The following is a 16,020-nucleotide window of genomic DNA, read 5'->3' on the forward strand; positions in this document are numbered from 1 at the left end:
ACAGACAGCCTTTCCAAGAACTAAGTTCCAGAGTTGCAAGTCAAGTATGTGCAACACCAACCAACAAATAAAGTCAAAACACCAAAAATCATAGAGAAAGCAAATCCTAGAACTGCTTTTCAATAAGTGAACAGACAACAGCTATTACGCCTCAGTCCCAAACAAGTTGGAGACAACTATTTGAATCCTCACTACTCATGGTCCCCATTTAATTCATCGCAACTCAACATTATACAGAATAACAATAAATATGAAAGGTACTAGAAGTTCTCTACATTTCCTACTGACATAAGAATCTCTAATAGGGCTAAAAGACTCTTGGAAAGAGTAGGACCTAAAGTAAACATATCAACATGACTAAGATATATTCAATACCAACCAAAACAATTTCTAGGCTTGCTTATCAAAAGCAAGGGCATGATTTTTTTTTTATTGCATTCAGACAGCAACCTTAGAACTACACTTCCAACCTTATGAAATATTTACAGCAATCTACAGCTACTTCTCATAAGCACCTGGGGTATAGAGAAAGAAAGACAGGTTTTGCTCTCTGCACCAACTCACCTTGCCACCCTCTTCTTCTAACGAAGGATATTTGACCGGATAAAAGCTAAAGAGTACAGTAGTTATTACACTCACCAGCAATGTTCGATGCTTCATAATCACATGGGTGTTTACACCATTGTTGTCGTAAACATCGCAAGAACCTTCATCAGGACTGGTTCCCAACCCTGTTATCGTTCCCAGTGGAATGGCAGACTTCAATCCAAAGTCCATTAAGTTATGTTTGGGAATTCTTTGGACTTCATGTGACTTGAGGTAAACATGAATGCAGTCATCAAATCCTTCATTTTGTATCCCATTAGATCTACTCCTAGGTGGAACTCTTGTTGCCACAGCAATAAGTCTCCCTCCAACATGCAATTCTAAGTCTCTGTATGCATCTGATGTATGGTAATTGGAACTTCTCAATTGGTTTTGATCGGAACCAGAAGCAGCTGTCTCCGAATGCATTTTCATAGGGATATTCTCAAGGGAATGACACAACTCTGATTCTAAGGATGTCAGTCTCTCCATAGAAGCATTTGACAGTTCAGGAATATTTTTGGCTAAACAGACCATCCCAAAAAGATCTCGCCCAAAAACCAGGTGCAGAACCTCAGCCGTTTCGTATACTGATCGCTCCTCGGCTTCAAAAAATTCAGGAAGGAGATCTGACTCAATCTCAGGGCCATAGAACGCTAAATGTAATGCTGAGTAGAAATCTCTTTCCAGTGCATCAAAATAGCCTGATCCAGATACTACCCTTTTTTCAGCCAATATGTCGTTTACTGTTTGTCTATACCACTTTAACCATTCAACAACTTCCATCTCCTTGATTGACGTGCTATATGATTCATATATGCACATTTTAGAACCTTGTCTAGAATGCATATCAACAATTGCTTTTCGAAATGAGAGATACTGGTCATAATGTGCTCTCTTCTCAGAATCGGATAGAATCTGCATTCCATTGATCATCCAAGTAAATACCTGTACATCTCTAGTACATAAAGATATCACTCTTCACCATGTTATATGCGTGACATATCATTTTTGTAATACTTCAGAAATTCTAGAGGACTTCTAGGATATTGATTTAGTGAACTTAGTCATTAACTTAGAATGAAAAGCTTCTGTCATAGTGGTGTCCATGTCCATAAAGTAACATGATTTCACCTAATCTCATTCTCCCCTAGAAAAAGGCATGCTTGCCTTATATAATGGCCCTTCTGCTTTCACAATTCAGGAGTACCTTTAGATGTGTTAAAATCATATTCTAGCTTAGTACATGTGGTCCTGAATTAAAAAAATAACTGCCACAAAGCCTATGCTTATGTTCCTTTTTTATGTACAATTAAACTGTCAAGCAACATGAAAATTGAGGCTCGTAAATATCCCAATTATTCCTCGTGTTGCATCCCTCATTTTGTCGAAACTCCGCTTGTTTTCGTCTGTCCATCTCAAAAAAAAAAAAAAAAAGGAAGAAGAACTCCCAATTATTTTGTACTCGACAATCGTAAACTAATTCTGGTCAGTTATATAACTCGTGTGCATCCACTCCGCTCTGTTCACGAATTTAATTTTCAGATAATTAGACTAATTTTTACTCAACCCCTCCACAACGCTCCTCCTCTATCCAGACTTGGAACCAGCTATACTTTGCTAAGATAGGCAGAGTTAAACATCCCAATTTTTTTAGTATACAAATTTTAAATCCTTACTTTGTGCTAATAACAAATACTCCACATTAATGAATTGAACTAAGAACAACCCAACAACTATATTTATCCTGATAACAAAATAAATTGAGGCTGGAAACATTCAGAAAAAAAAAAAAAAAAAAAAAAAAAATCCCTCCGTGCCATATTAGTTGTCAACATTACTAAAAATAACTACTTGTCAATTTATAAAATCAAGATAGAATTAATTAACTTTTTTTCCATTTTTCCTTTAAAATTAGTTATTTTTTAAAGTAAGCAATATTAATTACATTGAAAGGAGTTAAGGGTAAATTAGTAAAAAAAATACTCCCTCCGTCCTAATTGGAGTGTCTTAATTCCTGGTTTGTCCCAAAAAGAGTTTCTTACTATATTTACTAAGTTGACAATTCAAACATACTGCCTGACAAATTTAAAACCACAAGATTCAAAAGACATCTTAGTACATTACATACACCTCTAATTTCGAACCACAAGATTTAAAAATCTCTTTTTATTCCTTAAACTATGTGGCAGTCAAACTAAGACACTAAAATTGGAACGAGGAATTACTTCTTATTTATGATTTCTTAACGGGCGTGTAGAAAGGAAATGTGACAACTAATATGAGACAGAGAGAGTAATGAAAAACACTTTAAGGGAATAGCGTGACTGAAAAATGAAAATTGATTAATTAAATAAATAAATAAATAAATAAATAATATAACAGATGGTCTCTGCGTCATTTCATAATCGCCCAGGGTCATATACCTCTATTCATTTTGTAAAGACCCCTTTTAACTAATTTCCTCGAAAAAATTGTAGGGAAGAAATGCATAACCTCATAAGCAGCAAGTATTTCAACAAATCGCTTAGAAGTTTGTGTGGAATGAGCAAGGTCAGGGTGAGTTTCCTTAGCCAATTTACGAAAAGAGTATTTAATTTCAGCAAAGGTGCTTCTTTCTGATACACCTAGTACCTCGTAAGCGTTAGGTCCGGTAAATTCGGACTTAATCGACTCGGTCTCTGTACTGAGCCACCGAGTTGTAATAATAAATCCAGGATAACATTTGCTTAGTTGAGAGATAGTCATGTGATTGGATAGACGTGAAATTGTAAGAAAAAGAAATTGATGATTTTGAGGGTAGACAGAGTGAAGAGTAGAGTTTTTCTTCATTTCTAAGATTAAGGTAGTTGTTGAAGACGGTGCCACTTTTTTTTTTTTTTGGTTAATGTTTTAACATGTGGTTCGGTTTTGTCAACAGTTATTTCCCCACCAGTTTTAGATTTTGATTTTTCCTTTTAACATTTCTTTTAGCTTGTCCGTGTTACGCTTAAAAAAAAGAAGTATAATAATCAGTTTGGTCAAGTTTTTAAAAGTATTTATTTTAAAAAGTATTTTTGATAAGAAATAATGTGTGTTTCATTAATCAATTTAAAAAATATTTTTGATCAACAATTAGGATCTATTTGGAAAGCCACTTGGTAATTGGTGTTGGAAAGAAACAAGCAATAACCAAATTGCATTTACTAGATAACAATAAAAATACCCAATATTTAAACTTCCCACACTATTTGAACCAAAAAAGACAATAAAAACTAGCACAAATGGAAATCCCAGTGCCAGCTTATACCAACAATAAAATAAAGCAAAGCAAGCAAAAATAAATCGAATGGAAGAGACACCAAATTTACGTGGTAAAACTCCTTCAAGGTGAAGAGGAAACATCCACGGGACCTTCGGCCCACAAAAGCTCCGCTATAATCAACAAGAGTTACAACAATGTTCTCCAAATGGCTACAACAACAAAGCCAAGCGACAATACATAAAAGATAGCACCAAAACTAGCGAAGAAAGAAGAGAAATCACCCCCAAAACTGAGCTACTGTTTGTACTCGAAAACTGGAGCTACAGACCACAAAATCCGATCTCCACCGTTGAAATCGAAGAACCAGATGTTGAGAACCCCCAGTTCAAATTTCAGCACGATCCAACGGTTAACGAAAAAGAAAACGCAATTTAAAGCGGATTGCTGTAACAGAAAATTTATGGACGAAAATCTGTTTTCTCTCTCATGTTTTTCTCTCTATATGGCTGCTATGAATTCACTCTTATGTTCTCAAAATAAGACCTAAATTGATCCTATATATAGAGGAAATTTTGGGTAAAATTGACCTAATTCAAATTGGATTGGGTTTTATTAATCCAATTCCACATAGGAAGGGAAAACCCAAAAATCTAATTGGATTGGGTTTTATTAATCCAATTCCACATAGGAAGGGAAAACCCAAAAACCTAACAATTCTCCCCCTCCCAACTATGTGGAGGAAACCGCCATCCCGGCGATCAAGCAACACTCTAAATCTAGACTCGCATCCAAGCTTAGGACAACCTGAATAGATGACATCTTTACAAATGGAGAAACAATTTCATCAAAATCAACTCCCTTCTTCTGATTAAAGCCCTTGACAACCAATCTAGCCTTGTACCGTGGAACTGGGTTACCATCTTCATGTTTCACCCTAAAAACCCACCTATTTTTCAAAGCTTTTCTATCTCTAGGAAGCTTAACAAGATCAAATGTATGATTATCATGCAAGGATTTAATCTCATCTTGCATAGCATCAAACCACCTTTCTTTTTCTTCACTATCCATGGCCTTATCAAAATTTTCAGGTTCTCCCCCATTAGTCAAGAGTACAAATTCATTAGGAGAATAACGAGATGAAGGTACTTTCTCTCTAATAGATCTTTTGAGAGAACTCTCTGGAACATCAATAGCAACTGGTAGCTGGCCAATCACATCATCTTCTACTGGAGCATCAACAACATCATGCTGGTCATTCAGAACATGATCACTATCTTCATAATCAACTTGATCTTCATTATTTTGAAGATTTTCTTCAGCAATAGTCACGGTAAACCGGATCAACATCAACTAAGCTTTTTATTGCTCGAGAATCAACCTTCTCGAATTTTGTCAAAATCTTCAATTGTCCGGGTCTTCAAGGAACACAACATCACGGCTTCTAACAAGTTTCTTCTCAACCGGATCATAGAAACGATAGCCAAATTCGTCTTGACCATAACCAATGAAGATACACTACCTAGTTTTAACTTCAAATTTTTGACCTCTCATCCTTAGGAACATGCACAAAGGCCTTGCACCCGAAGACTCTCAGATGAGCATAAGAGACATCCTTACCAAACTAAACTCTGTCAGGAACATCACCATCCAAAGCAACAATAGGAGATAAATTGATAACATAAGCAGCAATATTAAGTGCTTCTACCCAAAATGAATCTGGCAACTTAGCATCTGAAAGCAGACATCTAACCTTTTCAACTAGAGTTCGTTCATCTCTCTCGCTAAGACCATTTAACTGAGGAGTCTTTGGAGGAGTTTTCTGACGCCGAATACCCTGCCGTCTACAATAATTATCAAAGGGACCAATGTATTCACCACCATTGTCTGAGCGAATGCATTTTAGTTTCTTCCCTGTCTGTCTCTCAACCAAGGCCTGAAAAGTCTTAAACACATCAAGTACTTGATCCTTGGACTTCAAAGGAAATACCCGTAGTTTGCGAGAATGATCATCAATAAAAGTCACAAAGTAAAGTGCACCACCACGAGAGCTTACTTTAAAAGGACCACACAAATCAGAATGTACCAACTCCAGCAAAGCATGCTTTTTTGAAGTGAATGACTCTGAAAAGAAACTCTTTTCTGTTTCCCGGCTAAGCAATGAACACATCTCTTTAACTTTGCTTATTTCACTCCAGAAAGAAAATTCTTCTTAGCCAAGTTATCAATCCCCTTCTCGCTCATACGACTCAGCCTTCTATGCCATAATTCTGATGAAGTATCATTCTCCACCAAATTTACTGAGTCACCACAAATGGAGCCCTGAAATAAGTACAAGTCAGACATCTTGTAACCTCGAGCCACAACCATTGAACCTTTAAGAAGCTTCCACTGGCCACCACCAATGGTTTGATCATAACCATCATCATCAAGCTTTCCTATAGAAATTAAATTCAGCCGAACATCTGGAGCATGCTTGACATTGTTAAGAACCAACCTCAAACCATTATTACTTTGCAAGCAAACTGTGCCAATACCAAGTACCTCAACCTCACTATCATTGCCCATTCGTAAATTTTCAAAATTACCCGAAGTATAAGAAGAAAATAATTTCTTCTTTGGCGTGACATGAGAAGTGGCACCTGAATTCACAAACTAGGTAGACTCATCACAAACAAGATTGATATCATTTTTACCACAAGCAACAAGAAGATCATTTTCAGCAACAACAGGAACACGATTTTCATTATCGCTTTCTTTCTTTTGCCTTTTCTGGTCTCTCTTAAACTTATAGCAATGTTTCTTGATGTGCCTTTTCAAGTGACAATAGTCACATGTAAGATTCTTGTACCTGGAGGATCTTGACTTGCTTCTACTTTTGCCTCTGTCATTCTGACCTCTGAAGTTACTTCTCCCCTTGTCTTCAGTAACCAAAACATCGGAACATGAAGCTGAAGAAGACGAAGCTTGAGATCTTCTTCTCATCTCTTCGTTCAAAACACCAATCTTAGCATATTCCATAGTTACACCATCACTGGGAGCAGAATTAGTGAAAGAAACTCTAAGGGTTTCCCGAGAGTCTGGCAAAGTATTAAGAAGCCAAAGTCCCTGTATTTCTTCATCAAACTTGACACCCATTCTAGACAGCTGATCAAGGACACCCTGAAAATCATTGATATGATCAGAAATAGGGTTGCCCTCTTTGTATCTAATATTTATTAATTGTTTCGGTAGAATAACTTATTATTGCTGGTTTCGAAGCATAAAGTGTCTCGAGCTTTTCCCACAAGCTTTTAGCATTTGTCTCATTCACAATATGATTTCGAACATTATCTTCAACCCATTGCCTAATATAGCCACAAACCTGTAAGTGCTCAAATTCTCAATCCTCATCTTCAATAGACTCGGGTTTCTTAGAAGCAAACACAGGTAAATGTAATTTCTTGACAAAGAGAAGATCTTTCATCTTGCTTTTCCAAATATGGTAATTACTGTCATTTAAACAAACCATCTTGCTCATATTTGCCTCTATCATTCAAATAGACAATCAATACAACCAAATACAACCACAAGCTCTGATACCACTTTGTTGGGAAGAAACAAGCAATAACCAAATTGCACGACGAGGTAACAGCGGAAGAAATACCCAAGTTGAAACTTCTCACACTATTTGAACCAAGAGAAGACAATAATGTAACACCCCATACCTTTAACCTAAGTTTTGACCATGATCCCAGACTTAGAAAACCCGATAAAGAATGTGGGAATTGAAAATTTTCTCTTTAGTTGTAAGATAGTGGTTTACGCCCATGAATAGTGATCGTATTTCAGTATACGGCCCGTATTTCAAGTCATAAACTGGTACCAAAGATTTCTGAGCATTCTGGAATTTGACACTTAGAGGTTACATCGTTAAATACGGATCGTATTTTAAAATATGTCCCGTATTTCAAAACTTATTTGGAATTTGGGAAAACTTCCTTGATGAAAGTTGTAGATCTTTGAAATACCTTTCCAACGGTATATTATGAGGGTCAAACGAACATCCGTGCAAAGAGTTATGGCCATTTTACCGAAGAGACGCAAAGAAAAAGTTCCATAGGAATACGGATCGTATTTCAAAATACGGCCCGTCTTTCAAAATACGGCCAGTATTTTGCTGGACGTAAAATTCAATTTTCCAGAACAGTATATATTCATCCATATCAGTTCAAATCATTATTTTTCATTCCTTCAAGCCCTAGAACGACCTCCTACCCTCCTCCATCATCAAGAACACCAAGGTAAGCCTACTCTAATTATTTCAACTCAATTCTAACATATACTCTAATAATCTAAACAAGAAATCATCATTCCTAAACTAGGGTTTTCAAGAAAACCCATCTCAAGGTTCAAGAATTCAAGATTTTGGAAATCTTCTTCAAAGCTCAAGTCTTTAATTCAAGTTTTGGAGCGACTAAGGTATGTAGAGTTACTATCTACGCGTGGGAACATCATTGTTCTTCCCCACGCCTCCTAATCCATAAAGTATGAAACTTTACAAAACTAGGGTTTCTATTCTATACTATGCTCATGATAACCCTAGGTCCATGTCTATGACTATATTATGTTTGAATTGCTATTATTCTATCATTGTGTTCTTGATACTCATTATGATTATTGAGAATCTGTCCGTAATTCATGAAAACCCATATTTTGTATTCCATGGGTTCTTGCATGCATGTTTTTGACTAAGAATTATTATTTCATGAATATCCTATATGTCTACAAGTTTTCATGCAATTAAATCATATAATTACTTTCATGCCATGATACAAGAAATATACATGCTAAATACAAGTTATTTCACGAAAATCATGGGCTTCTTAGCCAACTATATTATGTTCATGTTTTTGGGAGTTGCACTGTCACACCCCAACTTTTGATAGGGCATGATGGGCACCCGACCCTTACTTAGGGCCGAGCAAACCCGCTGATCCTCGTGATACTCATAATCTTGCGGGACTCTTAAATCATGAAATGAATGCATAATGTTAGCTTTTCAAAAAAAACATGCTTTTCGTCCTTCTCAAATCAAGTAAAATATGTAATCATATGAAATCTATAATGTAATGCATAATTATACATCGGCTTACAGAGCCGCTTACAAGACTGACATGATACATACGTGACTCTGTCTGCAAAGTCTCTAACAGAACTCAAGATACCATAACATAGATACCCTGACTCAAAGCAAAGACCCGAAGGAAATGGAGCTCGTCAATCCATGTGGAACATCTTCTACTAATATCCTCGACTCATCGTATACACCGCGTGGCATGAAACGCAGCCCCCCGAAGAAAAGCGGGGTCGATGCGGAATATGTACCGAGCATGTAAAGCATGGAATACAAGAGTAATCGCATCGAAGTAAGGAGTATAGAAAATTAGTACGGTAAACTCGTAAACCACAAGGCTTGCCTTTGAACATAAATCATGCATGTCAATATCATATCCAATTCATTATGGGACTTAGAAACATAAGTGAGTAATCATCTTGTACATATGCATATATAACGTGTCCCGACCCTCTAGTGAGGGACTCGGTAAATAAGATCATCATATACATATACATATAACGTGTCCGGCCCTCTAGTGAGGGACTCGGTGAAATAATCATATATATACCGTACCCGGCCCTCTAGTGAGGGACTCGGTGAATAGAATCATCATATGCCATCCTGGCCACCATCCCCATATCATCATGTCATCATGTCATCATATCATCATGTCATCATATATATATATATATACCGTACCCGGCCCTCTAGTGATGGACTCGGTGAACAATGCAGTGAAATGTGTACGAATACGTGTCCTGGCCCGGGACTCAGTGAAAGAAGTAATAACAGCTCGAACGAGTAGAGTAGTGAGAAACCATATGCATATAAATCAACTTTTAAGACTCAATGGATAAGTAGAAAAATCAACGCTCGAGTATCAAACGATAGTCATGTTAAATCCGTTCTAAATGCAATTAGGACTACGTTAAAGAGAATCTCAGGGATCGTAGACATGTATCAAACCAATCCGAGCCCGCCCATGGAAGTTACGGGCATTATTCGCTTTAGGACCCTCTACGAACGTATCGAAGCGATCCGAGCCCGTCTATGAAAGTTAGGGACCTTATTCGACATAGAATCCTTTAGGAACAAAAAAACACTCTATGCAACATTTACCACTCAATCATACAAAGGACACAAGAACCATAGCTCGACTATATTAGGAATACTAACATCAAGAAGTGAATAAGAATCGTAGACATGCTCGGATCTTATGAATAGAGTTACCCCAAGGCTCGTATCATATCTTACTTACATCTAAGACATGCCAAAAGAAAAGAAAGGGTAAGCTTTACATACCGTTCCACCTCTTATTAGCTACGCTTATTCGTCCAAGCTCGTAAGCCTACACTTAAAAGGATTCATACTAACGCTAGACTCTTTATCGCACACTTGTTCCAAATTTCAAATCAAACTACTCTATATTCTCGCCGAAAATCGGGCAAAGATCTCCCCGTTTATATGCCTAGCCCAAAATTACAATCCAAAGCAACCAATCAACAACAACAATAATACCAACATCAACAACACTATTATTCATACCAACATATTCCATAAACATCCCACACGACGTTTTTCAACATACAACAACAATACGCACTTTCTTCCATCCCAATCAAGCGAGTATAATCTCATCAACACGCCAACAATGTTAGATACCGTTTTTGTATGCATAAATCAGTCCATCCACACGGCCACAACACGTTCAAAACAGCCCATAAACACAACAACTACAATACAACACTCTATGACCTTTTCTCCATAACTAGTTTCATTTTTAAGGCTAACTTAGACCTTCAAATAAACTCAACATAAAAGATGGGATAAATAACATACCTTATACTTGAAAAAAACTCAGCCACATCAACCTTTTCCAACACCAAGCTTAAGTAGAAGCAAGAACAATCACCTTTCACGACTAGTTTGGCGTAATCTTGTCAAATTCTTGATTTATCGGACTATAATGCTTGGGGGAGGTGTAGAGAATTTTCTAGGACCCTTTGGAATGTTATTATGCTGAAAAAACGAGGTTGATGGGGTATTTATACCCCTCCTAGGTCGGTTTCACCGACCTTCTCACGTGGGGCCCGCGGAGCCATTTGGCAGCTTAGGGTCTTGCTCTTAAAATGGTCATAACTCTTGATTCCGACATCTTGTGAGGGCCCACGACCTATGGTTGGAAATATCTTTCAATTATCTACCACTTTTATTCTTGGTGTTTTTCCAGATTCCAAACTTATAATGCCGTTTTTGCCCCTCCAAGTCAACTCATCCGAAAACGTTTCCTTAAATCGTCCTTTTGGAGGGCTTATGTCTATATTTGGCTTATGGGTCCTTCTTAGGACTCGCTCAACTTTCCATGTACCACTTGTATCACTTATAATATATCCTTTGCAAAATCCCGACATGTGGGCCCCACCTTAACTCATGGTTTCGAGGGCTATCATTGAGTGATCATGTTAACCGATTTACTCCATACACTCTCCAAATGTCATATATGTGTTCTTATGCTCAAATAACATAATCTTCATCCATAATCCTTGTGTAACTCTGCTCTCCCCTGAGCTCATACTAAGCCGTCCACAGTCTTGATAACGCAAAATTTTCCAAGGTGTAACATGCACGAATTACCGAGAAGGCTCAGATAGCCTGAAACTACGTAGCCACCGTAGGACAAGGATCGCTCCGCCCAGATAGGACGATACCTTAATTTTACACTGAATGGATCCATCCCAAGACGTTACCACCTTATACCTTGGCAAGGTATGGGGGCTCTGCTGGTCCGGCGAGGTACCAGACTCCACGTACCCACGTGGTGATATTATATTGTCGGTTATGAAATTATCTCCCTACCTACCATGTTTTACTCATGCTTTATATTATATTTGTATTCATGTTCATGCTCATAACCAGGTTTCAGTTTCACGGTCAGTTCTTATCTTTATTACCTTACGTCCCATGTTATTTCATTCAATTGCTTTTACATACCCGTACATTCAACGTGCCGACGTCCCCTTTTATGTGCCGGGGGCCTGCGTATTTCACGACGCAGTAATCGATATACAATGACGACACATACGCTCGAGGGACAAAGCATTCGTATTTCCCTTATTGGTGAGCCCCATCTCATTCGGGTTTAGTCAACTTTTGTTTTATGATTAGTTATGCATCTAAGGTATGATGGGGGCCTTGTCCCAAAGTAAGTATGTTTTCCGGTCGGACTCATGATAGTAGGTTTCATAGACTAGACAAGTCGGTTATGTTATGTCGGACTTTGAGTCGTATAGCCATTTTGGCTCATTCATGTTATTTCCGTACTCATGTTTAAACAAGTAATTTTATTAAGTATTATGACTTATTACGTTTTATAAAGGCTCATCATGCATTCACGTTATATTCCGCTCATGTTATGCCTCATGATGATTCAGCAAGCCATGTGGTTCGCTCGGTCACATGTAGTAAGGCACCGAGTGCCGTGTTTCGCCCAGGTCATGATTCGGGGCGTGACAAATAAACACTAGCACAAATGGAAATCCGGACAACAACTATATCAACAATAAAATAGCAAAGCAAGCAAAAATAAATCGAATGGAAGAGACACCAAATTTACGTGGTAAAACCCCTTCAAGGTGAAGAGGAAACATCCACGAGACCTCTGGCCCACAAAAGCTCCATTATAATCAACAAGAGTTACAACAATGTTCTCCAAATGGCTACAACAACAAAGCCAAGCACGGAGTGACAATACATAAAAGATAGCACCAAAACTAGCGAAGAAAGGAGAGAAATCACCCCAAAATCGAGCTACTGTTCGTACTCGAAAACTGGAGCTACAAACACAAAATTCGATCTCCACCGTTGAAATCGAAGAACCGGATGTTGAGAACCCCCAGTTCAAATTTGAGCAAGATCCAACGGTTAACGAAACTGGAAACGCAATTTAAAGCGGACTGCTGTAGCAGAAAATTTCTGGACGAAAATCTGCTTTCTCTCTCACGTTTTTCTCTCTATATTGCTGCTATGAATTCACTCTTGTGTTCTGAAAATAAGACCTAAATTGATCCTATCTATAGAGGAAATTTTGGGTAAAATTGGGATGGTCCAAATTGGATTGGGTTTTATTAATCCAATTCCACATAGGAAGGGAAAACCCAAAAACCTAATTGGATTGGGTTTTATTAATCCAATTCCACATAGGAAGGAAAAACCCAAAAACCTAACAATTGGTGTGATTACTAGTGTAGTAATTGCACAGCCTAGTAATTACACACTCCAGTAATTATGATGGCCTGTTTACTTGTCATAATGTAATTAAAGTGTAATTATAAGCATATTGTTTGATTGCATATGTGTAATTACACAATTAGATTAGTTTAAACATAAAAATTAATACATGACAAATATGTGCCTCTATAAATGATATATTAAATTAGGTATTTAAGAAACATATTGTTTATTGAAAATATATTAATCAATAATCACGTATTTGTAAATAACTAGTGTCATTTGGCCCGTGCTAAGCCCTGGCCCAAATTGATCTTACAAAATTTAATTTGTAGATATTTTGTAAAAAAAATTTGCTATTGTTCCTTTGTTTTTCTAATATCAATTTGATACTTTCAATAGACTTCTATCCGAAAGTTAAGGGAAAACATTTTTTTTAGTTTATATATTAGATTTTAAAAAAATAATCAAACATTGGCTTTTCTAATTGCTATTTTACTTAAATATTTTTAGACTAAAATCTCCGATGATCCAAATTCGGCTTTTCCTATGTTAAATTAATTTCATTTTTTTTTTAATTAAACTTACTTATTTTTTATCAAAAAATATTACAATATTCAATTAATGTCAAAAATATTTACTGCAAAAAAATATTGTTGTTTGATGAATCAATAGAGTTAACTTATAAATAAATATAAATAATTAAGACCCTTGATATTACAAGATATTTTTGTAGATTTTTTCTCAAATTAAACACACGCACGAAAAAATATTGAAAAGTCCATAAAATTAAATTGTTCTTACTTTAAGCTTTCATTTTCCTTCCAAAAGATGCATGTTAAAAAATAACATCTTTTTCTTTTTATTAATTTAATAAATCATTTTATGAAATTCACATTGTAATAACTTTTTCATTTTGAATTTAACTATTTTGTCTTTGATTATATGGCATTAAAAAGGTAAAAAATATACTCCACTTTTTGCAATTGTTTAGTATTATTACTGTTTGGTTTCTTTAACTACGGTGTTTTTATAACTATAATATTTTATATTTCCTCTTTTAATATAGTAATTTATTAGTTATGTTTTATGTTGAAAGCGTGCGCACGTAAAATTTGCATAATTAGCTAACGTACTTCGGACTATAATTTACAATTTCGATTCTTTTTTAAGTATATTTAACAATGATAGTCTATTTGTATTTATTCTTTTAATTTTAAACCTAATCTTACCTTAAGTAAAATCTTTGTTAATTACTTATTTTTGCCAGCATGTACGACACAAAATTACAAGAGAAAATAAAAAACTTTATCTATAACCGGATGAAGAAATTTTTAAATAGCAAATGATAATTGGTAATTAACATCAACAAATAATAAATTATAAAATAATATTTTAATTCAATAATTAAGCCTATATTATAGAATTTGATTGACATGATAATTATATTTTTAAGTGCCTATAATAAATTCTTAAGGAAATATATAATTTTAAACAAATTTAATATATTTCTCATAAAAGACTCAAATATGTATAAGCATGTTTTGTGAGACCACCAATCTTTTCCATAACATCATCATCTCTAGTGGCATAAAAAAAGCCCTTAAAGTTCTCAAAATTTCTCAAAATTTGTAAGAGTTCACAAAGTAATAAAAACTTTAATTAGGGCTAAAAGAGAGACAAAAAATCCATGTGAGGACTACAAAAAATTGATATTCTCCCTTATATATAGTAGTAATATTATAAGAATAATTGTAGTATATATTTTTCAAATTAATTATAAAGATTAAATGCACACATTTTGTAAGAACATCATGGGCTGGATGTGACAAAAAGATAAATATTTATATATATAATGTCTAAACATTATTCAAATGTCTGACAAAAATAATAATTTATCACTTGTAAGTAGAAAATGAACAACATGCAATGTAAAGCAACAAGTTAATAGTACTAAAACAAATAAATTTAAATAGAAAATATAATCTAAATTCAAAATCCAAAAAAAAAAATTAACATGATGCTTTTATGTCAAATTCCAACATAACATACAAAAAGTTCCAATATAACTTAAGTAAATATAATTTATATTTAAAATAAAGTGAAAATATACATAAGTCTATAACCTCATTCAACAACGGAAATCTACTTTAAACATCACTAGCTATTGTTATGACTCATTCTTTCTAATAGTACGAAGTGTAGCTTCAAAAACTAGAATAATAACGTAGTTATGCTAAATGAAGAAAATAAGAAAAAAAAAATACAAGCAATTATATGGAATCACAAGAAAGGTTGAGAAATGAGAAGAAAGAAAATGAAAGATAAATAATATAAAATGTGAAAATAAAAAAGAAATTTAAATAATAGAAATAAAAAATAAATTAAAAAGAACAGAAATTAAAATAAAAAGAAAAAGAGAAGAAATTAGCCATGTATTTACAGAATGTAATTACATTCAATTCTTAAACCCCCCACTCCCCCTGAGAATTGAAGAGTGTAATACTCCTCCCAATTACACTCAATTACCTACTGATCATGTAATTAATTGGCCTGACAAACATGCTAAACTGTGTAATTGCACTCAATTACATGGGTGGCTTTCCAAACAGGCCCTTAGTGTTTGGCCAAATTGTTCATAAGTGCTTACATTCTCAAAAATACTTTTAAAAAAATACTTTGGAGAAAAGCTAATTTTTTAAGCTTTTGAAAAATAGTGTATGCTACTTTTTAAAAACACTTATTTTCTCCTAAAAGATAGGCTAAACACCTCAATTTTTTAAAATAAGCATTTAAAAAAAAAACACTTTGAACTTCCAAAAAGCTTGGTCAAATATGCTAGCATTATGATATTTGGGAAAGAACATAG

The 16,020-nt window shown here is 35.2% G+C and overlaps 1 protein-coding gene across 9 annotated transcripts in view; it reads right to left on the bottom strand.

Moving 5' to 3' along the window:
* The window catches only part of LOC132036258 (uncharacterized), a 35,241-nt gene extending 31,745 nt beyond the window's left edge, over positions 1-3,496 (bottom strand). For 4 of the 9 annotated variants that reach the window (XR_009409552.1, XR_009409553.1, XR_009409554.1 and 1 more), the window contains exons 1-2: positions 3,082-3,496; positions 640-1,533 (exon numbers count right to left, since the gene is read on the bottom strand). Coding sequence is in view for 4 of the 9 variants with exons in the window: in XM_059426569.1 (XP_059282552.1) it covers positions 640-1,533; positions 3,082-3,417 (1,230 nt within the window). In the remaining 5 variants the exon portion in view is untranslated. The remainder of the gene's footprint in view (positions 1-639; positions 1,534-3,081) is intronic. The other 5 variants (XR_009409550.1, XR_009409551.1, XM_059426576.1 and 2 more) reach the window with 3 other exon arrangements.
* Between the last annotated feature and the right edge of the window lie 12,524 nt (positions 3,497-16,020).

The sequence above is a fragment of the Lycium ferocissimum genome, chromosome 2 (genome assembly GCF_029784015.1).
Source record: "Lycium ferocissimum isolate CSIRO_LF1 chromosome 2, AGI_CSIRO_Lferr_CH_V1, whole genome shotgun sequence".
Taxonomy (NCBI): Eukaryota; Viridiplantae; Streptophyta; class Magnoliopsida; order Solanales; family Solanaceae; genus Lycium; species Lycium ferocissimum.